At 38.5% G+C, this 26,451-nt stretch overlaps 1 protein-coding gene across 3 annotated transcripts in view; it reads right to left on the minus strand.

Annotated features, from left to right (window-relative positions):
* DTNBP1 (dystrobrevin binding protein 1) overlaps positions 1–26,451 on the minus strand; it is a 179,559-nt gene that overhangs the window by 72,526 nt on the left and 80,582 nt on the right. For all 3 annotated transcript variants that reach the window (XM_022586716.3, XM_089918377.1, XM_022586714.3), the window contains 2 exons: positions 16,076–16,208; positions 7,427–7,559 (listed from right to left, as the gene is read on the minus strand). In XM_022586716.3, the coding sequence (XP_022442424.3) occupies positions 7,427–7,559; positions 16,076–16,208 (266 nt within the window). The remainder of the gene's footprint in view (positions 1–7,426; positions 7,560–16,075; positions 16,209–26,451) is intronic.

Genomic DNA, 26,451 nt, shown 5'->3' on the forward strand with positions numbered 1-26,451 from the left:
GTATACGATCTTTCTCTAGAACAATATTTTAACTTCAGTGTGCCATGCATCTTGTCCATTCACAAGCAACCTGTCAGAATGATCTACCTTGTTGGCTATTAGCTATTTTTGTATTTCTACAAATATTCCTCAGCTTTGTTCTGGGATACAGTTAATTTATTTGGAAACAGTTTGATCTTTTTGATGCTTGCTTTTATGCTTAGTTAAGCAGGTCTGGAACAGGGCTCAGTCAAGGGCTAACTGTACCGCTGCTGGAGGATACGCTCCTGAGTGCTCTGCCTGGTACCCCAGGAACTCTAAGCTTTTTCAGTCTGGCCGCTGGGCTCAGGCACAGTGAGGATGTGAGCGCCGGGCACTGCTAACTGACCCTTTTTGATGATATCTCCTCCTGCCTCAGGTGGTTTCCTCACATGAATTACCGGTCCTCTGCTGAATATTCAGGGGAGCTTTCTGCAGATTTTCCATATCCTCTCTCCCTGGTACTGTGTCCTGTGAACTCTGGCTGCCTTGGGTCCCCAGGCGCTCAGCTGTTCTTCAGTTCAGAGAGTCTGCCAGGCTCTACCTGGGCCCCTCCCTGCACTTAGCCTGGAAACGCTCAAGGCAGGATGCTGGGGAAACCACAGGGCTCGTTCCACCTGTTTCCTATCGATCAAGGAGATCACTACTCTTCTTTGCCCAATGTCTTCCAAAGTGTTACTTCCCTTGTGTTTTGGCTGCATCAGGTGGGAGAGTAAGTCTGGTCCCTGTTATTCCAGCTTGGGAGGATCCTTTCTGTAAAAGCACTGCCCGAAGGAAAGCTCTCCTGATCTACTTTCCATTCAGCACCCAAATGGATCTCCATGCAGAACCTCGGGAGCTAGTTATTGCCTTTCTGCCTATCTCTGTTGGACCTCCTTCTCTGTTGTTCACCTTGGAGAATGCCACTGGTTTCTTCTGTTTTATTCTCAGCAAAGCCGGGCCTGTGGCAAGTCTCCCAGGCACACCATCCTCAACACTCTGAAATGGAAGAACAGCTCAGACCCGTGGCCCACAGCCTGTCTAGTGGACAGTCAGTTCTTGAAGCTCAGGAGTTTGGTGGGTTATTCTCTAGAACATAAGCTGGTCAAATACTACTAAAGATAACATCTCAAATAAATCTGTTATGCTTTGCTTTAAAGATTTTCTAAACTGTCTACAGTCCACATTAACATAAAAATAAAACACAAACACAAAGAAGAGCATAGTTCCTTAGCATTAGCTGTAATACATAAAGCAAAAGGAATAATGACTCTCTCAAAATATGCCTGGGCACTGAATCTTATCAACAGAAGCAGTGCCCCCCACTCACAGGAGAGAGTTCTAAGAGATGACAATTAAGTTTCAAAGTCTAAATGAATCAGTGAAAAATGCTTCTAGAGTTCAGTATGCCCCAAAGCAGATTTCAAGTCCAATGGAAGACTGTGTTAAAATTACGAGTCATTTATAATTAAGCTGAAATACTAAAATCACACTGTTCTTCAAGATGTAGCTATTTTCAGAGAAATTCTGATGGTATGCTGCATACTGAACGGGAAAACAAAGGATCCAAAAGTCTGGAAGTAAGAAATATTTTAATTAAATCACTCACATATAACTTTAACTAAATTATTATGGAAGAATCTCAATAATCATTCTAAGGAATATTATGATGGTACTGAAAAGATTACAAATTTAGAAGGCTGAATTTCTTTTTAGCTCTACTTCTTCATTCTTCTAAACGTATCTGTTGCTCCTCTGCTTGGAACGGTGTCATCCTCCATCCCCGTGTGGCTGCCTCCTTACTCAGGTCTCAGCTCTCACGTGTCCTCCAGGAAGGGCCTTCCCTGCTCACCCCAGTGAAGCAACCCTCCCCACCTCTATAACGTTATTCTGTTTTATTTTCTTCAATATAATTGTCTGAAATTATCCTTTTTAAAAATCATGTACAGGGACTTCCCTGGCGGTCCAGCAGCTAGGACTCCACGCTCCCAATGCAGGGGGGGGGCCCAGGTTCGATCCCTGGTCAGGGAACTAGATCCCACGTACCACAACTAAGACCCAGCACAGCCAAACAACCAAACTAAATAAGTAAGTTAAAAATAAATAAAATCATGTACACACTTACCATCTGTTTCTCCCCACACCCACGACTACAAAGGCTAGCTGACTCCCGAATCTCAAGGCTATTTCTCTAACTGCTAGCTAGACAATGTAAATGGTCTTAGGTTCTTTATTTTGGCTCATATATCCAATATTAACGCTTCTTACTTGATGAAAAATGTATTTCCTATTGGTTATGAAAACCTATGCAAGGCATCTAGGAGTTACACTTGTATGGCTAACTCATCTTCTGAACCATATGACAACCTAACTACTGGTACCAGTACTTGTCTCTGCCTACAGCCATATTTCATGCACTATACCATGTTTTACTATGGATCAAGGCAGTGTCTATTCTGGTCCACAAAAGCTATCAGTAGGGCTTCCCTGGTGGCGCAGTGGTTTAGAGTCCGCCTGCTGATGCAGGGGACACGGGTTCGTGCCCCGGTCTGGGAAGATCCCACATGCCACGGAGCGGCTGGGCCCGTAAGCCATGGCCGCTGAGCCTGCGCGTCCGGAGCCTGTGCTCCGCAACGGGAGAGGCCACAACAGTGAGAGGCCCGCGTACCACAAAAAAAAAAAAAAAAAAAAAAAGCTATCAGTAATAGCAATATCACTTTATATGCAGAAGAGTTATTAGAAAAGCTATTTATGGGTATCTTCCCCCTACAATTATACAGTTGCTTATATGTCACTTTCATTAGATAACCAGCTAGAGTAGGATGTCCTTTTTCAATGCAGAAATACTTAGGTTAAACCGTCTATTCAAATGTTTTTCAAGGGTAGATACACCTCTAGGAGTGTTCTAAAGCTCTATGTTTCCCTCTGCCCACACTGAGAATCTGCCATAGTAAGCCACATTACTGTTGGGATGGGTCACATCCCTCTTTTCACAGGAGGCAGGAATTTATTCTGTGCCGGGAACTTCTATCAAATATATGACAAAATATCGTATATCCGTTCTCAACTACAGATGCACTGATACCAACATCTGGGACGGAGTCCACTTATTCCAATGCAACAGTCAAAAAAAAAGACGACCCTGGCCTTGATGCTGGCCCCTAAGCAGTAACATAATTTCACGTAACTCAATCTCCTCCCCAGCTCCAACAACCGCTGCCTGCCCACTCCCCAGTCTCTGATGGGAGCAGAATGAGAAAGTGCAGCGGAGCCTATCGTAGACACGATTAGCACTGGAGGTGTGTGAGAAATTATCCTTCATTCTCCCACTCTCTCCATCCCCATCTAGTTGTCTGACCCAGATTTTCTGGAAAGCTACAGAGTGGGTACACTGTAATACACACACACACACACACACACACACACACAACCTTTGTATTACACATTATCTTCTTCAGAGCAAGAAAAGAAAAATCATTAGTTTAGTTTGTAGGGCCCCTTGTTAAAGAGGAAAGAGGCTTATTTTTAAGAAACTCTTCCCTTGTGGACCACATAATAAAATGTTTAACTTGGGGTCTTTGAAAGTTTTTCAAATGGTGTAATATAGAATATCAAGTCACAGAATTTTAATATGTATTAGAGATGAATTGGTTCTATAAGCAAGTAAGTTGCGAAATGCTGAGTCAAATTTCTCTACTATAGGAATTCTCACAACCCTTAATAAACTGACATGTACTACAAAGTTCCATGAGGCAAATACAGGGTAAAGTGTTTCTGGAACTTATTTGATCATGGAATGCCAGAGGCTATCTTCTCAGTCCACTGTTCCTGTAAAACACTTCAGGGAATGTTGTAGCTAATAAAAAATTTCTAAATTCAATTTTTATGTTTATCAAAATAGTACATGTACATTCCTTAAGTCAAATAGTACCCACAAGGATTTATGATGAAGCAGCTTAGTTCATCGGCTGAGTTCTCCCCACCTTTCTGTCCTGCTTTTCGCAAGAAGCTACATTCAACTCTCCTAGAGATTTCTTCCGGTATTTACCTCCATTATTTCTAAATAATATGCCATTTTTTTTCATTTTTTTTCCATTTATTGACACTAGCCTTCATAATATTCCCAGTTTTGATAACCTCTAGATTGAATAAAAGTAAGAAGCTTAAACTGTAAATAAGACAACTCTGAATAGTAAATATTCTACATAATTTATTATTGGAAAGATATTTTTTGATCTACATTTGACTGAATAAAACTACTTCATTCTCAGTGTTGTCAACTCAAATTATTTACACTACAACTGACTGTTAATCAGCCATATGTGTGTGTTGTGTGTGTTGTGTGTTGTGTGTGTGGTGTGTGTGGTGTGTGTGTGCGTGCTGTGTGTTGTGTGTGTTGTGTGTGTGTGTTGTGTGTGTGTGGTGTGTGTGGTGTGTGTGTGTGGTGTGTGTGTGTGGTGTGTGTGTGTGTGGTGTGTGTGTGTGGTGTGTGGTGTGTGTGTGTGGTGTGTGTGTGTGGTGTGTGTGTATTAACTAAACAAATTGATTCCAAAAGGTTTCTTTGAAGAAGATAGTTCATCCTTTTATATGCTGAATAAAATAAGTTAAAAATTTCAGGAAGACCATGCATATACAGTCAACTCATATTTGACAAGGGAGCCAAGAATACTCAATGGAGAAAAAACAGTCTCTTCGAGAAATGGTGCTGGGAAAATTGAATATTCATGTGTAAAGACCCCTATCTTACACCACTCACAAAAATGAGCTCAGAATGGATTAAAGACTTAAATATAAGACCCAAAACAATAAAATTTCTAGAAGAAAACAGGGGAAAAAAAGCTCCTTATTATGGGTCTTGGCAATGATTTTTTGGATATGATACACCTAAAGCACAAGCAACAAAATAACAAATAAACAAGTGGGACGACATCAAACTAAAAACCTTCCGCACAGAGAAAGAAGTGACCAACAAAATGAAAAGACAACCTATGGAATGGGAAAAAATATCTGCCCATCATAAATCTGATAAGGGATGAAGGTGAACTGGATGAAAGTGGTCAAAAGGCACAAACTTCCAGTTAGAAGATAAATAAGTACTAGGGGTGTAATGTACAACATGACGATGACAGTTAACACTGCTGTGTGGTATAAATGAAAGTTGTTAAGAAAGTAGATCCTGGGCTTCCCTGGTGGTGCAGTGGTTGGGAGTCCGCCTGCCGATGCGGGGGACACGGGTTCGTGCCCCGGTCCGGGAAGATCCCACGTGTCGCAAAGCGGCTGGGCCCTTGAGCCATGGCCGCTGAGCCTGCGCGTCCGGAGCCTGTGCTCAGCAACGGGAGAGGACACAGCAGTGAGAGGCCCGCGTACCGCAAAAAAAAAAAAAAAAAAAAAAGAGAGAGAGAGTAGATCCTAAGAGTTCTCATCATAAGGAAATCCCCCCCACCCTTTTTTTGTATCTAAATGAGATGATGGATGTTGACTAAACTTTTTGTGGTACTCAATTTACAATGTATGTAAGTCAAGTCATGATGTCGTACACCTTAAACTTATACAGTGCTGCATATAACTTACATCTCAACAAAACTGGGAAAAAGAGTTTTGGAAAGATTACAGTTTATATTGATAAACACAATTAAGCAATGTTGCGTAGTATTTCCACTATTTGTATTTAGAAAGGCAAGTTAACTAGAACTGAGAATCACCAACGATTCTGTAAGCTAAATGGACCAGCTTTTATTTGGTCCTTTTAACAAAACTCTCCCTTATCTTCCATAACCTTGCAGGAAAGTATATTATCTCTATTTTACAGATAAGAAAGCCAAAGATAGGTCATTTGCAAAAGGTCATATAGGTAGGAAGTGCCAGAGAAGGAAATCAAGCTTAGGTTTTCCAGGACTTTTCACAGTAACCAAAACAAATCATATTACTGTTAACAATTGTGAATTAAATCAGTACTTATCATTTCAGGATAAAAATATGATTTCAAGCTAAGTCACAAGTCTAATGTCTCATTAGACAATCAGATGTAAAATACTCTGGCATTTATTAATAAATATTTATTTTATGAAGATGCTATGAGTAACCATTAACAAATATCTACATATATAATTTTTTTCAAAGTCTTGGAAGGTCCATCAAAGTACTAGTTAATTTAAATTTCCCACCTTTGGTATTTCTCACTGAAACTGTTAGGTTTAAAACCTATTATGACATCTTACATTAATCTCATGCAGTCCTCGAGAAATAAATTTTATAATTTTTTAAAATTTGGCCTATCAGAACATGAAAAATTTACCATTATTTTACCTATAGATTTCAAGCTACTGATTATAAGCTGGTAATCCTCAACTGGCACACTACTTTTTCCTACATTATTTCAGAGTAACAGGTGCTATCAACAAATCTGTTTATCATACCTAAATTTACTAAAATTATGTAATTTTTTAAGAAGTCTTTCAAATGCTTGCCAAGAAAAGCTTAACAACAGGATAAAGTATAAAGGAAAGTGAACAGCTTGCCCAAGAGCAAAGAATTAGTAGAAGCCAGGACTTGGGTCTTCCGACTAATGACAGTGCTCTTTCTACTACACAATTCCTCTAAATACCTCTAAAATGATATTTCAATTATGTGAAACATGCTAAGACTTGTCCAGTACACTTTGGCTTTTACTCAAATTAAAGGTGAGGCTGTTTTCCAAACACGAAGTTGATTTTCATTTTGTAACATATAAATTGTAATGTACTAATTATATATCTAATAAATCTAAGTCACTGGGTGAGAGTGAAGAAAAGAATGACAAATGAAACTTCATAGTTCCAAATCTTATTACCCATTTCCAGTTCAGGTTAGTCTAATGAAAATTATCACCGTAATAACTACTACTGACAGAGCACACACTGCATCTGATAACGACCATCTCACTGAACCCTCAAAACAACTCTAGGAAGCCAGTACGATATTATCTTCACTACAGGCTACACATGTTGAGGCTAGGAGATTCAATAACTTGCTGAAGGTCTCACAGACAACATGTGACAAAGCTGCGCCCCTTGCCATAGCCTGAGCTTAGGTTCCTTTTCCTCCTGCTCCAAATAAAAGGGAAGAAAAGGGGAAAAAGCAGCGCAGGATCTGCCACTTGGAGAAAATGAGGTCGGGGGTTCTACTTGATTGGGAAGCTCTGCCCATTGCACTTCTCCCCTCCACCACCTATCCCAGCCTTAGCTTTCCAGAACTCATCTCCAATAAAACAGCAACAGATAGTGGTACCCAAAAAAAAAAAAAAAAAAAAAATGTTTTGGAAAGCTTATTAAATAGATTTACCTGACACCTTTGTCTTTTATCAGTCCAAACTTATAAAGAGTAGCATGTAAAGTACTGTGGAAAACTTTGAGACTGAAAATGAATATCATGGTCAATTTTTCAAACTCACCTTTTATTTTTCTTGTAATTTTCCAGGTGTTGGGACTGCATATGTTTGTATCTTTCTAATTCACACTGTCCACATAAATCCTCCAGATTCAGCAGGTGGTTTTCTACCTCCTCAAAACTAGCCTCTAAATGAGCTGAAAGTATAGAAGGTCAAAAGAAGAAACAAACGTCAAAAATCAGAATCCTTGATCATGGAGAAAAGAAAAAGTGCCCAAAAGTTAAAAGTCTGAACTGTTGAGATTGTTCTGCATTTATCTAATATTTTTATTACACTTTCTTGAAGCAAAATAAAATGCACTAACATTAAAACATACTTCAAGTTATCTTTTTTGAGTATATTTTTCTATCTCGAACATTTTTAAGACAGAACTTTCCAGAATACTTTAAATACTTTATCAACACATCGTAAATCAACTATACTTCAATTAAAAAAATACTTTATTAAGCAGGATGAGGAAACAGAGTATCCTGATTAATCTAATGTATGATATCCTAATGATCTCATATACCACACACGAAGAGTCAATTTTCATATGCGAATATAGCAAAGTATAATTAACACGTTATGCCGGACACAATTTAATATCTGAGATTCCTAGTTACTTTAGCATTTGTTTTGCCTTGCACATGATATATAGAAACCTCCAAGGCACTGCACAGATGTACAAACACTCAGGAAGCAGTTCTCACTGTCCACTGGTCTTTCAACAGCTCAACTCTGCCTCTAGGCCACAGAGCTTTGCAGCTCCATTGGAACATGGAGATAATCTATGTCAAATCCTTCATTTAAAAGATTCAAGCCAAAGCCTGCAGAAATTATTTCAGAGCTCTGCCCAAGGTCACCTAGCTAGTGAAGAGCAGTCAGGAATCAAAACTGAGTCCCTCTTACATAAAATGATCTCCAGTTGATAGATGCGTAAGTAAACCAAGACTTCATAGTTATAGGGGTGAGGACTGGTTGTTTTCTCAGACAACAGAAAAGCTTCAGAGGTCAAAGATTTCAGAACTCAAACAGCATCAGGGCCATTTACCGAATACTCACCACATGGGCCAGACACTGGGGTACAAAGATGAAAAAGATAGCCCTTGCGCTCAAAGAGCTTAAAGTAGAGGGCAGACATATTTCAGTGACAACACTGCCTGACAGAGCTTGGCTTGAGGTGCTGTGACAACTCAAAGGAGAGGCATCTAACAGAGATGAGGGAGAGTGAGACTCAGCAAGAAATGTGACTCCCGCGTCTGGGAGTCACAGCCGTCCGGAGGAAGGGGCCTCGAGGAAGGAGCAAGCTGGCTGTGCAGCTTTCCAGCCTTGGTTTCATTCGGATAGCTAAGGTACAAGGATGGTGTGTCTAATCCCTTCCCTTATCCACTAGATTGTCACGTGACTTTCTAAATTAGCTTCTGTATCACCTACACTAGGCTCAAATTCCCTAAATTTCAACTTGCAGTTTTAGGTTTATTAAGATACATATTTTGTCTGTTTTTAATTGATCTGTTTGATCTGGAGATCTATTAAATCCAGAAGCGTTCACATTTTCTAATATCCTAAATTTTAACTCTACTAAATATCTATGCTTCTAAAAACTCCCGCCTCTATTTGGTAGAGTCTAGGGCTTAAAGACATGGATTTGGGGGGAAAATAAAATTTTACTGAAAAGTTAAAATGTGATGACAAGTAGTTTAGCATTCCTCTTCAAAGACATTTTAGGTAATGATTTTTATCATACTGATCTATCACTGTAGATCATGGCAAGCCTGGAAAAGACTGATAATGCAGTTCATAATGGTTTGGAATCTATCTTCAGGGGTAACATACAACAGCTAATATATGTGACTATGGAAAGCCTAACCAGAAACAGCGTGCAAAATCTAAGTTTTAGTCAATGAAAAATTATATCTAAGATTTTAATAATGTCATAAATGGTACATAAGGAGTTTATGTGGCGGGAAACAGGCAAAATGATGCTATTATGTTAGTTGCTATTTAGATTATTTTTTTGTTATTATATTAAATGGAAAAATGACTAGCAGCCTCAGCCTGGGAGCTAGTGTTACTGGCCCAGAAGAAGCAATGTTCAGCTCATTCTAATAGCTAACAGGATTATTTAAAGGCTATTTCACTTTGATAAGTGATAAGAACTAGAATAATTACATTTAATATGGAATCCATTCAGCTTTAAGCTACTTGCTTCCTTTAGCATCACGCATGTTATCCTTAGCATAGAGGGGGCTGGATAACAGTGAGGCTTTGATATGTAGGCCAACAGCGTCATGTTCCCGTGCTGAATGGCAAACCGAGATTTAAAATGCTCGGGAGAGTCAGCGGTCACTTTATGGCTGCTGCCAAACTTGTATTTATGTTCTCCCCTTTAAAAGTTGTGGCCAGGGACCCTCACTCCCTGGCCACAGCCTACTTTTCCAACCTCACTACCACTCTCCTTCAGGACTGCTCACCACTCCAAGGAGGGTCCTGTGTGTCCCTGCCTCCTTGCCTCTGCCTCTCCTGAGAGGTCTCCGCTTGCCTCCCTGCCCTGCATCTCCCTGGCAGGTTCAAGTCAGAGCCCGCCCTCCTTCCAGCCTGCAGGGCTCTCTCCCCTCTTCTGTGCTTCCACTGACCTATGAGCCCTGCCCAGGACTTATACTCTGACTTTCTACCACAAGTTGTGTACTCTTACCTCTCTCAGGCATCTGTGAACGTCTTAAGCGTAAAGACTATATCTTTGCATCTTTGTATCCCCTAATACCTAGTCTGCCGAATTCAATTAAAAAGGATTTCTGGAGACAGAATGATTCTATTCCTCTAAAACATAAAATAATAACCAAGAAAGCAAATCTATGATTCATGTTCATCTAATGTAAATATTAGACGGTTACCCTAAATTTTGTAAACAAGTTAAGTTAAACATGGGCAGAGAACTTTGAAAACATTAAACAAGATGGTACTTTGTTATTAGTGTATCAAATCAGGCCCCATTACCAGTGAGTTAAAGCAGAAGAAGCAATGGAACTTTTCCATTTTAACTCTTAACAGGCTTGAAGTCAGTAATAAAATACAGAAGATCTATATTGATGAACATAAATCTTCTTCCCTTTTTATATTAAAAACTTTTAAAAAACCTCTTTAAATAATAATTATAAGCATATATATGGTATGTATTCTGAATATTTTATATTGAATTTAAACGGGCAGAAATTTAATCTCCCCATCACACCCTGCTCATCTCCTGTTAGGAAACGAGTTGCAGACATGAGTCAATCTGGTAACCAGACTTAGAATGCACGTACATAAAACACCAGCAGGCCTCCGTGGACACAAATGTACCTTTTTATAAGAAATTCCAGCCTCACCATTTTGCTCCCTATAACAACAGCATATGTCTCATTTAGTGATCAGTGGAAAAGATGGGTGGAATTTTATTGGGAAAAGCCATTTGGGAGAGCCTGACAGCTGTGCAGGAAAGAACGTCACAAATCTTCGGAAGGAGACCATCCCAGAGGAAGAGCCATTCTGTTTGGAATTTTCCTTCGTGCCATTTGTTTCGAATACATATTATCTGTAGTGTAACCACTGACAGAAGAATGGAACAGCACGTTAAAGTTCGTAATTTCACACTTAAATGAGTATATTCTAGCAAAAATAATTAGCCTCAAGGAACAAAGAAATCTTTGACTGTAAACCCACAGGTCACAGAGGCTGGGTACTAAAGGACCACAAGAGTCTTCAACAAATACTTTCATTACTCTTTGTGTAATAAGGTAATGATGGTATGATAATAAGGAACTTTAAGAAATGCCTTAAAAGCCATCATGGAACAAATGAGATCTGTGTAGTATATACTAAAAGGTGTCCAAAGAGAGTTAATGAGTCTCTTGAAGGGTCTAATCTCAGAACGTAACCTGGAAAATAAGATAACATATTTCATGAAACCCTAAAAACGGACAGTCTCTCTGCTAGATGCACTCTCAAACTCTGTACAGAGAAAGCAAAACAGGTCAGATCAAAAGAAAGATGCAAGCTCAGTATAAGGCTGTCATTCTCTTACAGCACTTTGTTATCTAAGAATTAACAGAATCATCTGTTCTAGGCAAAGGTAACAGTCTTTTTAAGTAGGTCATACAAAATAAACTACACAACAGAGATAACTCAGAAAAGCCCTTGACATTTTAGACTTCAATATAGGAATAGGATTAGACTACCCTCTAGTGGAAGTTCAAGAGAATTCAATAAATACTTTTCAAACATATGACCAGTTTTATGATAAAATGCACAGAATAAGAAAGGGTACAGGATGTGGAGGACAACATTCCCTTTTATCCTTACACACTGTCTTTCCATGTACAGAATACTACATTGTTGTTCTCACCACATTTCACGCTGTGGTTTTACATTCTATTTTGCAGGACAAGCTAAATTACGTAACATCCATCCAAACCCTCCTGTCAAAGACAATGGATTTGTAAATTTGCAAAGGCTAGAGAGACTCCCAGTAGAACGTCAGCACCCTGGTGGAAGCTGCCCGGTCTTGTTCACTGCTGTATCCCCGGAGCCTACAAACGGCACAGGGCACTCAGCAGATGCCTAATACACCAGGCACTGTGCTGAGTGCTTTACACCCATCACCTCCTTCAACCCTCCAACTACCCTACGAGGCAGGTACTCTCACCCGCAATCCTGCGAGCCGACTAAAGCTTAGAGAAGTTATGAAACCTGCACGGGGTCTCACAGTTAGGAAGCCGTGGAATTGAGACCCAAATCCAGATCAGAGACTCAGTCCAACAGCCCTTATTTTCCAATTCCCAGCATACCTTTATCATTTCTTTTTTAAATGACAAGCCTTACCAGTAATTATCTATTACACAGGCTTTTGTAAGCTGGATGGATCACACCCCATTAAAAAAAAACATGAGTGGATTATCTGTTCTTACTTAATTCCTGAGGGAGCATGTAATCAGAAGTCATATTTATTAAGCCATAGGACAACACAGCTAAAAGCATCATCAAAGGTTCAAACCGTTCACATCATATTAATCCCCCATTCTTTAATAAGGGCAGACCCTCTAGAGAGCCAGACAAGACTCAAAAGAATTAAGTAGCCTGGGAAATGGAGCGACTGACTGGATATGGCATTAGATTTGACAGCGAAGGGGTAAAAAGTTCAAAGAAGCTAAAAGAATCCTAACATATAGGCCAGTTACCATTTTCTTCTAAGTTATTTTTATTTTTTATTATTGCTTGACTAAACCTTGTAATATTGTATCAAGGTATTTAGGTGATGATAAGGAGTCTTTGGAAGCTACCCAAAAATAAAGGAATCCACAGTTTATGAGCAAGCATTTAAAACCAAATGATTCGAATACCTAAGAATGATCCATAAACTCATTAAGATGAATTCGCAAAATACATTAGTGATATAGGTATATATTTATACAACCTACCAGATTTGGCTTCAAAATATTTTCCTGAGACTAAAGGCAACAAAAGCAAAAATAAACAAATGGGCCTATATCAAATTAAAAAGCATTTGTACAGCAAAGGAAACCCTCAACAAAACGAAAAGCCAACCTCCTAAATGGGAGAAGATATTGCAAATGATATATCTGATAAAGGGTTAATATCGAAAATATACAAAGACCTCACACAACTCAGTATCAAAACCAAAAACAACCTGATTAAAAAATAGGCAGATGACCTGAATAAACATTTTTCCAAGGAAGCCTTACCGATGGCCAACAGATACATGAAGAGATGCTCAACACCGCTAATCATCAGGAAAATGAGAATCCAAACCACAATATCACCTCACACCTGTCGGAATAGCTATTACCAAAAAGACAGTTAACGAGGGTTGGTGACGATGTGGAAAAAAGGGAGCCCTCGTGCACTGTTGGTGGGAATGTAAGTTGGTGCAGCCACTATGGAAAACAGTATGGATTCCTCAAAAAATTAAAAAGAGAACTACCATAGGATCCAGCAATTCTACTCCTTGGTGTTTATCTGAAGACAATGAAAACGCCAGTTAGGAAAGATACATGCACCCCCATGTTCACTGCAGCTTTAGTAAAAATAGCCCAGATATGGAGGCAACCTAAGTGTCCATCAACTGATGAATGGGAAAAGATGATATATAAACGCAATGGAGTATTACTCAGCCATAAAAAATAACGAAATCTCGCTATTTGCAACAACATGGATAGACCTGGGGGGGTATTATGTTACGTGAAATAAGTCAGACAGAAAAATACCATATGATTTCACCTACATATGGAATCTAAAAAACAAAACGAATAAACAAAACAGAAGAAGACTCACAGATACAGAGGACAAACTGGTGGTTGTCAGAGGGGAGGGCAGTGGGGTAGCTGGATGAAAATAGGTGAAGGGGATTAAGAGGTACAAATGTCCAGTTATAAAATAAGTTAGTCATGGGGATGTAATGCGCAGCAAAAGGAATAAGTCAATAATACTGTAATAACTGTATTGTGGCAGATGGTTACTACACTCACAATGGTGATCAATTCATAATGTATATAAATGTTGAATCACTATGTTGTACACCTGAAACTAATATTATGTGTCAACTACACTTCAATGAAAAAAAAAAGAATCAAATTATTTGGAAGTGACCGTCTAGAATAGGACTTCAGAGAATCCTTTAGCTTTAATTTGCCTTTAGTGGTCAATGTTCTCAGATTAGTAAAGAGAGAAAATTCAAGCGAGCATTTGGGAAGCCTGCTCCATTCATTTAAGAAGCCAAAATGCAGTTTCTAAAGAAGACGGTATTATGTCACTAAGTATTATTTTTTCAGGATATTAGAATCGTAATTGAGAATGAAAATACAGTATATTCTCCCTTAAGAAAAACTTATATATACTGCATGTCCTAAGCAGAATTAACTATGAAAATAATTAGAATTGTGGCAAATGCATTTAATCAGAAGAGTAGTATCAAACAAATAACATTTATAAACAGAATTTACTCTCAGCTGGAAAGAAAAGGGGGAATGGTATCAGAGGTGAACATCTCTGCAAAGAAATACATAACCAATGAAAAGCAAGCGACTCAGAGAGATACAGGAAGAGAAGCTAAAAAGAAAGTGGCTAAAAGGAATATTCCAAATATCTTGGAGGCTTTTCCCATCAGTTAGTTATCAAAGCCTTGAGAAGAATCATTCCTGTACTTGCAAGAGGGAAATAATGCGGAGGGCCTTCCTCCTAAGACCCGGAATCTCTTTTCCACACCCTGCCTCCAGAAATAACCGAACACTAAGGCCAGGGTTTCAAGAATGCAGTTCATGAGGCCTATTGACAGCTGCCACCCTAACTGCCTCATCCCTCACTGAGTACATCGTCATCGTGACTGGGATCCTGGATTCACACCTTATTAACTGTGTGACCCTGAGCAAGTCACAACCTCTCCAAGGCTAACTTTCCTTAGCTGTAAAGTGCGATAATAAAAGCTACCTCTGCAGGGATCTTGGGAGGATTGAAAATGTTTGTAAAGCGCCTAACAATCTCTGACATATAGTGGGTGCTATAAACATTAGCTATTGTTATCAGCAATAGCATTCCAAATACCATTCGTGTCTATTTTATTCACACACACACATGTTTTATGATTTGCTAATTACTTGCTTTGTAAATCAGCTTTGCTTTCAAAAAGGCAGTACTGAAAAACAGAAGAGATGGTGGGGTATCCTTACCTCCTTACCTATTAAGACTGGGTCAGGTTATCAGCTCAAGAAATTCAACTCCTATGTAGATAATCCCTACCTCTTCACTAAGATCTTAAGTTTGGTTAGAAAATAATAAGCCACAATATAATCTTAAGATGTGGCAACTGTCAAGCATAAAAGTTAATTTTCTGGGGCTTCCCTGGTGGCGCAGTGGTTGAGAGTCCGCCTGCTGATGCGGGGGACACGGGTTCGTGCCCGGGTCCGGGAGGATCCCACATGCCGCGGAGCGGCTGGGCCTGTGAGCCATGGCCGCTGAGCCTGCGCGTCCGGAGCCTGTGCTCCGCAGCGGGAGAGGCCACGGCAGTGAGAGGCCCGCGTACCACAAAAAAAAAAAGAGTTAATTTTCTGAATATAAACTCAAGAAATAAATATCAGCATAATTCATCCCAGTGAAAACAACAAAAAAATATAAATTTCCACAAGGTATAAATTTAGCCAAACAGGTAACCTAATTTAATGAGGGTTTGATCTCTCATCAGTTTAAAGAGGAAAAAAAAGCATATTTCAAGACATGAAGCTCTGAGCAGACCTAATTTTAAAAGCAACAACTTCCAGAGTATATCCTTTAGTCGTAACAAAGCCACCCTAATCCTTTTTATTTCCTACATTTACACTTTTAAACAGAGACCTAAAGTCACAGAGACCACCCTGAGTCGCTTCAAAGAGTCAACAAAATTATGTTTTCTGAGCAGAAATGAGGCAGAAAAAGTTGGTGGTATACTTTAGAAATCACTTCTACACTTTAAATCATCGTTTTCTGTCAAATCATCAGTTAATCAGAATATGAAATTAATTAGAACTATTTCCCCCCACATCCTGTTAAGCAATAATTTAATGTAGTCTTAGAAAGCTTTGGCATTACACCAAATTATTTTCATTCCTAGAAGTAATGTGCAGAGGCAAACATGGAACTTACTCAGACTTGCCGTCAGGGATTCTAAATCTGCCTTCAGGCCTGGAAGCTGCCGAAGCTGCTGCTGTAGCTCTACCAGGCTCGCCTGCTTCTTCTCCCAGTGCGCGGACAGCACCACCACCTCGCTGTCGACCAGCTGCAACAAGGAAGAGGCGGGTTAAAGTAAAACCAGACCGCAGGCACAGAGATTACAGCCAGCATAATGAGAGTCAGCCCACGTTACCTTCAAAAACCCTCCGACTGAGTACAGACAACAGGAGACTCTAAAGAGACTGGAGCTGTTTTCTTTCTGAGAAAACAACCACCGTAACATCCAGTGCAGAAAACCTCAAATTACAGCTTTTATCAGTGCATCTTAACCCAGGAAAGAGAAAGGTCAGCAGTGACCTTAGAAGTCACTTCTAACTATACCCTATTTTTAAGTAAACCATGTATTTGAAAATTCAAATCTAGAAAAAATAAAACAAAAAACAACCACTAACAGCCGAAAAGAAAACAAACAAAAACAAACCCAAAACATAATGAATGGGTAATTATTTGTTTTACAAAAGGAATTCTTTTAAAAGAAAAGTTCCCTAATGCATTTAGAATATATTATGATTCAATTTCCATTTAAACAGGAACACTCACTGCATAAAGTAAGATAAATGGTACTTGTATACGGAGGAATTACTGAGGCAATTGATCAATTCCAGCAAAAGGGGAAAAGGATTTATACTAACAAAGAAGACATTCGGAGGTGAAAGGTTCCCAACAGCAGGGTGGTGAGATGCCAGACTAGCCTAAAATAATTCTAACTTGTTTTCCTGAAGACTGTAAAGACAATGACAGACAGCGGTTTCTCCCAGTCAATTTTGTTTTGGTTTTAACATGGTGAGAGAGGAAAGGACCTAGAATAAGACTTAGGAGGAGCATGGAGAGGTTATCTTTTGAAAACATCACCAATAATAAGAACTGTGAAAGATACCCATATTTTATACAATAAAGACTTCAAAATTCATTATATAAAAGAAGAAAGTGTATTTGAATTTTATATGTAAAATCAGAGTTCACAGTTAACTTATATTAAAAAAGGGACAATTGACGCATCCCAAGATTAAGATTCTTTAAGAGCTGAAACATGAATACAACTGATTTTTACTGAATCTCACTAAAGAAAGAACTTTTAGAGGAATAAAAATATCAAAATAAGATACAAAATTATTTGCATGTGGCGCTAGATCATTTTAGCTTCCACATTTTAATATTCTAGGAATTCACAACATCGAAATAAAAAAATTAAGCTACAATAAAGAGGTTAGAAAGCTGCCCTCTTTCCTCACATTATCCCCACTTCACGCACACCTCCCCACTGTCAGTCAGCCCACATTAGAGGGGTAACCACAACGTCTCATACAAGCCTCAGCTGAGCTGGGGAGGTGACACCAAGCGCTACTCCAAGTGCATGTCTCATTAATTCTGTATACTTCAAAATGTCCGTGCCAACCGGTTTTGTAAAGATCCTGAAGAGGAGTTTAAAAGATACTGAGCATTGCTAACAGACACAGCTGTGATGCAATAGTAAGGAAACTGGGCTTGAAACAAGGATCCGTGCCCATAGGGTTCATCTGTAATATCCAACAAGTTTCTACTGACCGCCCGCTCTTTGCCCGGCACTGTTTCAGGCACTGGAGATACCATGGTGAACAAAACAGAAAAAAAGATCCCTGCACTCTTGGTGCTTTAGTCTGGTGTAGGTCTCACAAATTTTCTTAACTGCGGTTTTTAAATTCCAAAAAAGAAAAAATAATTCCTGTATCACAGGGCTGAACTGATGATAAGAAAGATACTTTTCCTGGTACATGGCATATCTTTTAAAAAGTTTGTTAAATCTTAATTACTCTGGCTAATTATGTTAAAAATTTGAAAAATCTAGAATCAACAATTTTTAGATATGAACCATTTCTTACTGAAAAGTAAAGTGAAACATACTTAAGTATTAAAACTTAAGTACAGTATAGTTCATGTCTTCCACAAAATTGAAAATTATATTCTGTATATAGAATTATAAGAAGCGTGCACAGAAAGAATATATCAGAATACATCAAAATACTATTTTAATTTAAAAGAATGGGATGTTGAATGGATTCTCAGAAATCATTATCAAGTGTAATATAAGAATACTAAAACATTTTGAGCATTTCTATGTGCCAGGCCCTGTGCTAAGCAATTTACATATATTATCTCATTTAACTACACAGCAACCTTGTAAACAGAGCAATATTACCACTTCCATTTTACAGAAGAAGAAACCAAGGCACAATGAAGCTGAGTCACTTTCCCAAGGGCCACAGAAGACCTAGATTCAATCCCAGGGAATTTGACACTTAAGCCCATGCCCTTAATTGATATTCTAGGGATTGTGTATAAGGGGACATGAAAGGAAGAAGTGAAAAGCTAGCAAAAGAAAAGGTTCTGAAAAACTGTACTTCAACTTTACTTAATAAGAAATGAGCTATCTCCATAAGGCCAATTTTTCTCCTCCAAGTAAACAATTCTGAAAAAAATCCAGATTTAACACCAGGAAATCAAGTTTAAGTAGCAAGACAAACCCACAGTTTGGGTTTGTTGCCCAAATTACAAGTCATTCCAAAATTCCTTCTGGTGGACACTGAAGTTAGGAGAACAAAGAAAAAGCAGGGATACAAGTAAATGGGTAACATTAGGACCTTACTTTGTATAAAACAGTTCTGTGTTTTGGGGGCATGTTATTTCATGTGATTTTCAAACAACTTCGGTAAGCAGTGTAAGCGGTGTTATACCATTTTATATGTGAGGAAACTAAAAATAGAGAGACTCCGTTTATCTGCCCAAGGTCAAAATGTATTACTGCAGAAAGTAGGCATTCCCACACCCAGTTTAGTTCACTTCCCACCACAGGCAGAAGAGATCCAACCTGGAACACAAAGAGAGTGAAGCATGCCTAATTTAAGCAGCTTACGCACCAAATTGTTAAAACATGAATCTTAAAAGTTCAATTTGAAGGCAAATATTTCACAGTAATAAAAATTATAAGCAAATAATGCACTGGAAGTCTAATTTAAAAAGGTACCCTCAGAATCTAACCCCTAAGTCACTATCAATTATGTACTCATTTATATATTGCTAAGGGAGGGAAAAACAAATCAAAAAACTTGTTAAAAAAGAAAAGAAAAGAAAAAACTTGTGGAAAATGTCTAGACAACAAAGTTACCATTGACCAACCTGTTTTCTAAGATATTGCTTTGAATTTTAAGACTATATAGTAAGAATTAGCTTTAGAGTAATTGAGTATAAAATAATTTGTCAAAGAAAACTGAATTGTCCTTAGGTATATTTGCCCTGGCAGGTTGATACTCTTTGGTTAAAGGCCACTAAAGACACATGAGCATGGCCTAACAAAACAAACACATGATAAAACACTTTGCATGTTAAAGATATACATTTTAAATATTTATATATGTCTCAACAATACGTCAGAGAGCTTTTTGGTTTTTTTTTTTTTTTTTTGCGGTACGTGGGCCTCTCACTGTTGTGGCCTCTCCCGTTGCAGAGCACAGGCTCCGGACGCGCAGGCTCAGCGGCCATGGCTCACGGGCCCAGCCGCTCTGCGGCACGTGGGATCTTCCCGGACCGGGGCACGAACCCGTGTCCCCTGCATCGGCAGGCGGACTCTCAACCACTGCACCACCAGGGAAGCCCCAGAGAGCTTTAAAATAAATTTCCATCTTTAAAGCTGAGAACTATATTTCTGAAAATGAACAGAGGCACTTTTGATCAGATATGGGTCTTAAAATAACCAAATACTCGACTATGAAATGTAGCATTCAGCAACAGATCTTACAGGAAATTCTTTCTCCTATATATTTTATTATGAAACACTTCTTAAAATTAAAAAAATAATAATTTTTGTTAAAGCTCCTCTACAGGACTTCCCTGGTGGCACAGCAGTTAGAATCCTCGTGTCAATACAGGGGACATGGGTTCGAGCCCTGTTCCGGGAAGATCCCATATGCCATGGAGTGAGCCACAACTACTGAGCCCACGAGCCACAACTATTGAAGCCCGCACGCCTAGAGCCCATGCTCCGCAACAAGAGAAGCCACCGCAACGAGAAGCCCGCACACCGCAACGAAGAGTAGCCCTCGCTCGCTGCAACTAGAGAAAGCCCGCGCGCAGCAACGAAGACCCAACGGCAGCTAAAAATAAATAAAATTAAAAAAAAAAAAAAGCTCCTCTATGGGATATGGTCTTCACTGAATATTGTGGGATTCATCCATGCTGATACATGTAGGTACAGTAGTTCACTAATTTTTCACTGCCGTGTGGTATTTGATTTTATGAATACTAATAGTTTACTCTATAGGTGGACTCTGGGACTGTCTAAAGACGCAACAAAACCTGCTATAAACGTTCTGGTACAAATCTCCTGTCGCACACAGCAATTTTCACAAATTAGTTACCGATGTATCTAAAGTATTGAGCTCCTCATCCCCTGGGGAGGCTCCACAGGGCTGAAGTAGACCTCCCCCAGCCTAGCCACCTCTGACTTCAAGTACTCTCATCTATTTGTTACATAATGAATAGATGATACCATGCCAATGTTATCTGCTGAAATGTGAGCCATACCAGCAGCCCCAGGGGAAAGCTTGGGACACAATGCTACAAAATATCCCTAGGGGCCAAACTGTTGTTTGAAAGGTATGTGGAATTCCAATTTCCACTTCACAGGGAAGCTCATTTTTCTAATGTGGCTGTGCCAATGGATTTATACTCCCTAGTTCTCATCAGTTTCTTCTAAGGGACAACTGTCATCAGTGAATAATGACTGACTGCAGAGAAAATTCACGGCTTCTTAAATGTTTGATAATCTAACGAGTGTGAATTTGAGGTTTTCATTTGTATTTCCTTGACTACTAATCAATTTTGAACATTTTCACATTTACTGGTCACTCATGTTTTTTCTTCGGTGTAATACCTGGTCATATCTTTTGCTCACTTTTTAATGGGTTATTGTTCTCTTTTTATTGGTTTGTAGAGGTTTTTCATATGTTTTGAACACTAATTCTCTGTTTTGTGAACTGCTTAACTTTTTCATGGTGTTGTTTGATGAACAGAAGATTTGATAAAAATTATCAATATTTTCATTTATGGTTGGTGCTTATTATGCCTTGTTGAAGAACTCTTTCTCTACCCTGAGGTCTTAGCTTTTCTACTATTTTCTAAAAGATGCATAATTTTTCCTTTCACATTTAAGCCTGATGGAGCCAAAATCTGAACCACGATCTTCAACTACTTTTTTTTTTTTTTTTTGCGGTACACGGGCCTCTCACTGTTGTGGCCTCTCCCGTTGCGGAGCACAGGCTCCGGACGCGCAGGCTCAGCGGCCACGGCTCACGGGCCCAGCAGCTCCGCGGCACGTGGGATCTTCCAGGAGCGGGCACGAACCCGTGTCCCCTGCATCGGCAGGCGGACTCTCAACCACTGCGCCACCAGGGAAGCCCCTCAACTACTTTTATTGAACATTACATTGGAGGTTCTACCCACTGTAAAAAGACCTGAAGAAAGACTGGTAGGTTTTTCTTCTTCCCTTCCATCCACACAAAACAACTCCCATCCCTGAACGCAAATTATTAGAATAAGAGGATTTAGCAAGACGATTGACCATGGGATCAAAATACTACAAGTCAAATACTGCAGGTTTTGGTAGATATTAGGACAAAAGTTAACTTCTATTAGAAACTTGCTAAAACGTTTTACTCTGAATAATTTTACTGAATGTATTTTCTGCATCTGATGATTATATATTTTTCTCTTTTAATTTGTTAACGTGATCAACGGCATACAAAAGATTTTCTAATGTCAAACCAACTTTATAATCCTGGAATAAATCTGGGGTGTTTATGCCTGGCTGGATTTGGTCTGCCATCACAGCCATATATACAGCAGGATGTCTCCCAGGTAGAATGCCTCTTGCTTATCATCCAACATTCAGAGAACAAGCACATATACAAACACATACACAAAGTTTTGGCTAACAGTTATATGGGAAAACTTTACATTTAAGCTTGATACACATTTTATAACAATGTGTGAGAACATTCTCAAGTGAAATTTCAAATAACATTGGTAGAATATGAGAATCACAAGACAGTACAAGGAGCCCATCTACAAAGGAGAGGCAAGCCCTGCATACTGTGAGTGTTGAGAGGTCACGTTACTACACACGAGGCAGCTGTCTGTCAACGAGTGTATCACAGGTTTGGTAAGCAGAAAGCTATGTTTGAAGCACTTTACTACCTAACAGACTGCTACCATCTATAGACGTTTTGCTGGTTGTATATATATATTATAATATATTCTTAAATATATTTAAGAAAGTTGGTTGAGGGCTTTGGGTGGACGTGTAACACGTTATGACTTTTCCAATTTAGAATGTGACAAATAGGTTCCTGGATAGAGTGCTGGCACAGAACATCTGATTTCCAGAAATAGGTTACTGAAGTTAAGTGAGAGATAATGCCTCCAGTTTGCTTGTAATTTTTGTAACTGTATTCATGAATGGGACTGGGCTCCAATTTCACCTTCTCATACTTCCCTTGTTGGGGTTCAGTTTCAGTTATTCTAGCCTCATGAAATGAGCTGGGCAGTTTCCCCTTTTTTCACTTGCTGCAGGAGTTTGTCTAACATTGAAATGGTAGTCTCTCTGAAAGTTTGATAGAACTCTCCTATGAAACTTTGTGGACCTGGTGCTTTCTTAGTTAAAAGATTAATCACTAATACTGTTTCTTTAGTGGCTATAGGACTATTCAGGATTTGTACCACTTTTAAAATTGGTTTTAGTAAAAATTTCCAGGGTTTTTCCATTTTGTCCAAGCTTTCAAATTTGTCATAGAGTTGCTCACAAGCTCTTATCTTTCACTCTGCTGTAGCTGTAGTTATATTCTTTAATTCTTAAAATTATTTATCCTTCTTTTCTTGATCCATATCACCAGACATCTATATACCAAATTTTATTAGTCTTTTCTAAGAACTGTGGCTTTGTCTGGCTTCTATTGTATTCTTTATATTCTATTTCATTTACTTTTTTCACCTTTATTATCTCTTTCATTCTTCCTTCATGATTTATTCTGTTCTCTAATTCTTAGGTTAGATTAGCACACTGACTTTCAGTCTAATTTTTCCCCTATAAAATTTCCCTCAAATTAGTCTTTGGCAAATTATACAATTTATGTGTAGTAATTATAATTCAGTTCTATTTAAAAACTTTCAGTATTATTTCCTTCTTTGAACCATAAGTTATGCATTATATTTTTTAATAGTTTTTTAAAAAATAAATTTATTTATTTTTGGCTGTGTTGTCTTCGTTGCTGCACATGGGCTTTCTCTAGTTGTGGGGAGAGGGGGCTACCCTTTGTTGTGGTGTGCGGGCTTCTCATTGCGGTGGCTTCTCTTGTGGCAGAGCACAGGCTCTAGGCACGTGGGCTTCAGTAGCTGTGGCACGCGGGCTCAAAGTTGTGGCTCGCGGGCTCTAGGGCGCAGGCTCAGTAGTCATGGCACATGGGCTTAGTTGTTCTGCGGCAAGTGGGATCTTCCCAGCCCAGGGCTCAAACCCATGTCGCCTGCATTGGCAGGCTGATTCCCAACCACTGCGCCACCAGGGAAGTCCCAATGCATAATATATATTTTTAATTTGCAAACGTATGGAATTTTCAAAATTGTTTACCTATACTGACTTCCAGCTTCATTTGCACCAGGATCAGAGAATATTCTGTATGACTTGATTTACATGAAACTTGTCTATTTACGTGAAACTTGTTGAGAACCGCTTTGCGGCCCAGTACATGGTCAATTTTTATGTGTTCCAGGTGTGCTTTGAAGAATCCGTATGCTGTATTTGTTGGGGCAGATTCTGTATTTGCCTATCTGGTCAAGTTTGTAAATCACATTAGTTGCATGTCCTATATCCATACTTATTTTATTTGGGTTTTTTCCCTATCAATTAAGAGGAATGTATTAACATCCCCCCATTTTGATGATAGATTTATCCATTTTTCCTTATAACTTGTCTTTTATATACGGAGACTTACTAGACACACAGGTTTAGACTTTTTCCCCTTAGGGAACTGAATCTTATAGAGTGATCCTTTGTTTCCTATTTAATTCATTCTCATTATTCTAGTTTCTTCTACAGGTTTAAAAGATATACACTATTTCTGTTCTTTAGTGGTTACCCTTGAAATTCTGCCCTCCATATTTAACTTTACATCTAAGGTTAATTAATATCTATACCCTCCCCATTAATAATGCAAGGGCTTTTAAAATACTTGAACTCTGATAATCTGCCTTCCAGATTGCATGCTATTCTTATCTAGCATTTTTGTTCTATCATTTTTAATTCCACAAACTAGATAACTGATAGAAATACATAGTCACTGTTTATATTTACCTATGGTTTACCATTTTCTTTGCTCACTATTCCTTCCTATACCTGAGACTTACCTCCCAAAATCATTTCTTTTATCCAGAAATACATTTTTTAGAAGTTCCTTTATTGGACAACTGTTGATAGAAAACTATTTTTATCTGAAAATGTCTCACTTTGCCCTCATTCTTGACAACAGTTTGAGAAGTCTAATGGAAACTCATTCATTTGTAAGTGATCTATCTTTTCTCTTTAGTTACTTTGAGATCTTCTCTTTGCCTTTGGTGTTCTGTAGCTTCAACATGATATGTCTAGGTGTGGATAATTACTTACCTTGCTTGCTTGTAATACTTTTTGGATCTAAGGATTTACAGATCTCATTTCTGGAAAATTCTCAGCCATTTACATTTTCCTAATTGTCTTTCCCTCATTCTCCTTCTAGATTATTAGATATATTAAGCTGAGCTATATGAAACTGTAATTTTACAGATCAAAAAGGCCTCATATTGGTAATCTTACTTGGTTCAACCTATAGACCTTTTATAACTATTTTCTATTAACTCCTCTTTTCTTCCATTTTCATATCTCAGAAATCCATTCTGGGTAATGTCTGACTTTATCTCCTACTTCAATGTACTCTTTCTTCAGCTACAGATACCTGCTGTTAAGCACATCCTTTGGGTTTTTAATCTCAATGACTTTTAAAAGTCATGTTTTAAAGTCATGTTTCATACTCTCTTATTCCTTACTCATTTTCATCCATCTTTCATCTCTCTAAAAAACTTTGTATGTTCCTATTTAATTGTCTATATACAAGAGTGCAATATCTAAAGTGCCTTACAGGTCTAAATCTTACTCTTTGGTTCTAGTGACTCCAACTTTTGGTAATATATTTCTTTGTGTGTTTGCTAATCTTTGGCAGGGGGGAGGGGGGTGGTTAGGGGATGAATCTGTGGGACTCTTGAAGGGCCTGGGTTTACAAGTTTCATCCATGAAGAACTGGTATTTGTTTCTGTTGAGTGTCAAAGACACAGTCACCTGTAGCCCTTTCATTTCTTAAGTTAGTGGTTCCTTGATCATGCAGGAAGTATAAACTAGAGCCCAACACTCATGTGAGGCCAAGACCATATAAACAAATCCAAAATGGAGACTATATTTATTCCAAGTTGTTATGAAGACAAGTTTCCTTGTTGTCTCCTTTTGCCAACAAGTAGCTTTTCTTTCATCTTTTCTTTCTTTTTTTAAATGTCCTAGATTACCCTTTCACCAAGAGATGTAGTCACTTCAAACATCCAAGAGCTTTATGCAGGAGTCTTAGACTCAGTTCCCCATAGACGAAAATCTCCTGTCACCCAAATCTCTAAAGCTTTTGTTTTACTATTTGACCCCAGCTTCCATGTTATTTTTTTAACCACTCTCATTTCAGTTCCCTGGTGTTTTTGTTTTCTGCCTTTAGGATTTCCTTTAATTTTTGTACACTTACTGCATTTAAAAATTAAAAAAAAAAAATCTATCCAGCATTTAGGTGTTTTACACCTAAAGGGCTTTTCAAAGTATCTAGTCTGCCTTACTAACAGAAACCTATAACCTTCCTTTTCAGTAATTTCTAAGAGAAACATTAATGTCTAAATGTTATCATATGTATTACCATGTTCTGTACATGTAACTATTACAGTTTCATTAATTAGGTAAATGGTGAAGTCAGTCTAAATTAATTAAAAGTCAGAATCACAGAAGTGTTTTTAGAAAGAAATAACGTTTGATTGCCATCAATAACACAGACTATATTTCATCTTGGCTAAAAAAGCTTTAAGTACATATACCAAATAATTTTAATTACAAGTCTCTTTTATTCATTACACACTCTATAGAGCTAGAAAATAGGTTGTTCTTCTAAGTAACTGAGGTTGACTCCTGAGATTTTTATATTTATTTA

This window comes from Delphinapterus leucas, chromosome 10, assembly GCF_059928025.1.
Source record: "Delphinapterus leucas isolate spDelLeu-1000000601 "Yukka" chromosome 10, BTC_Dleu_Yukka2, whole genome shotgun sequence".
Taxonomy (NCBI): domain Eukaryota; kingdom Metazoa; phylum Chordata; class Mammalia; order Artiodactyla; family Monodontidae; genus Delphinapterus; species Delphinapterus leucas.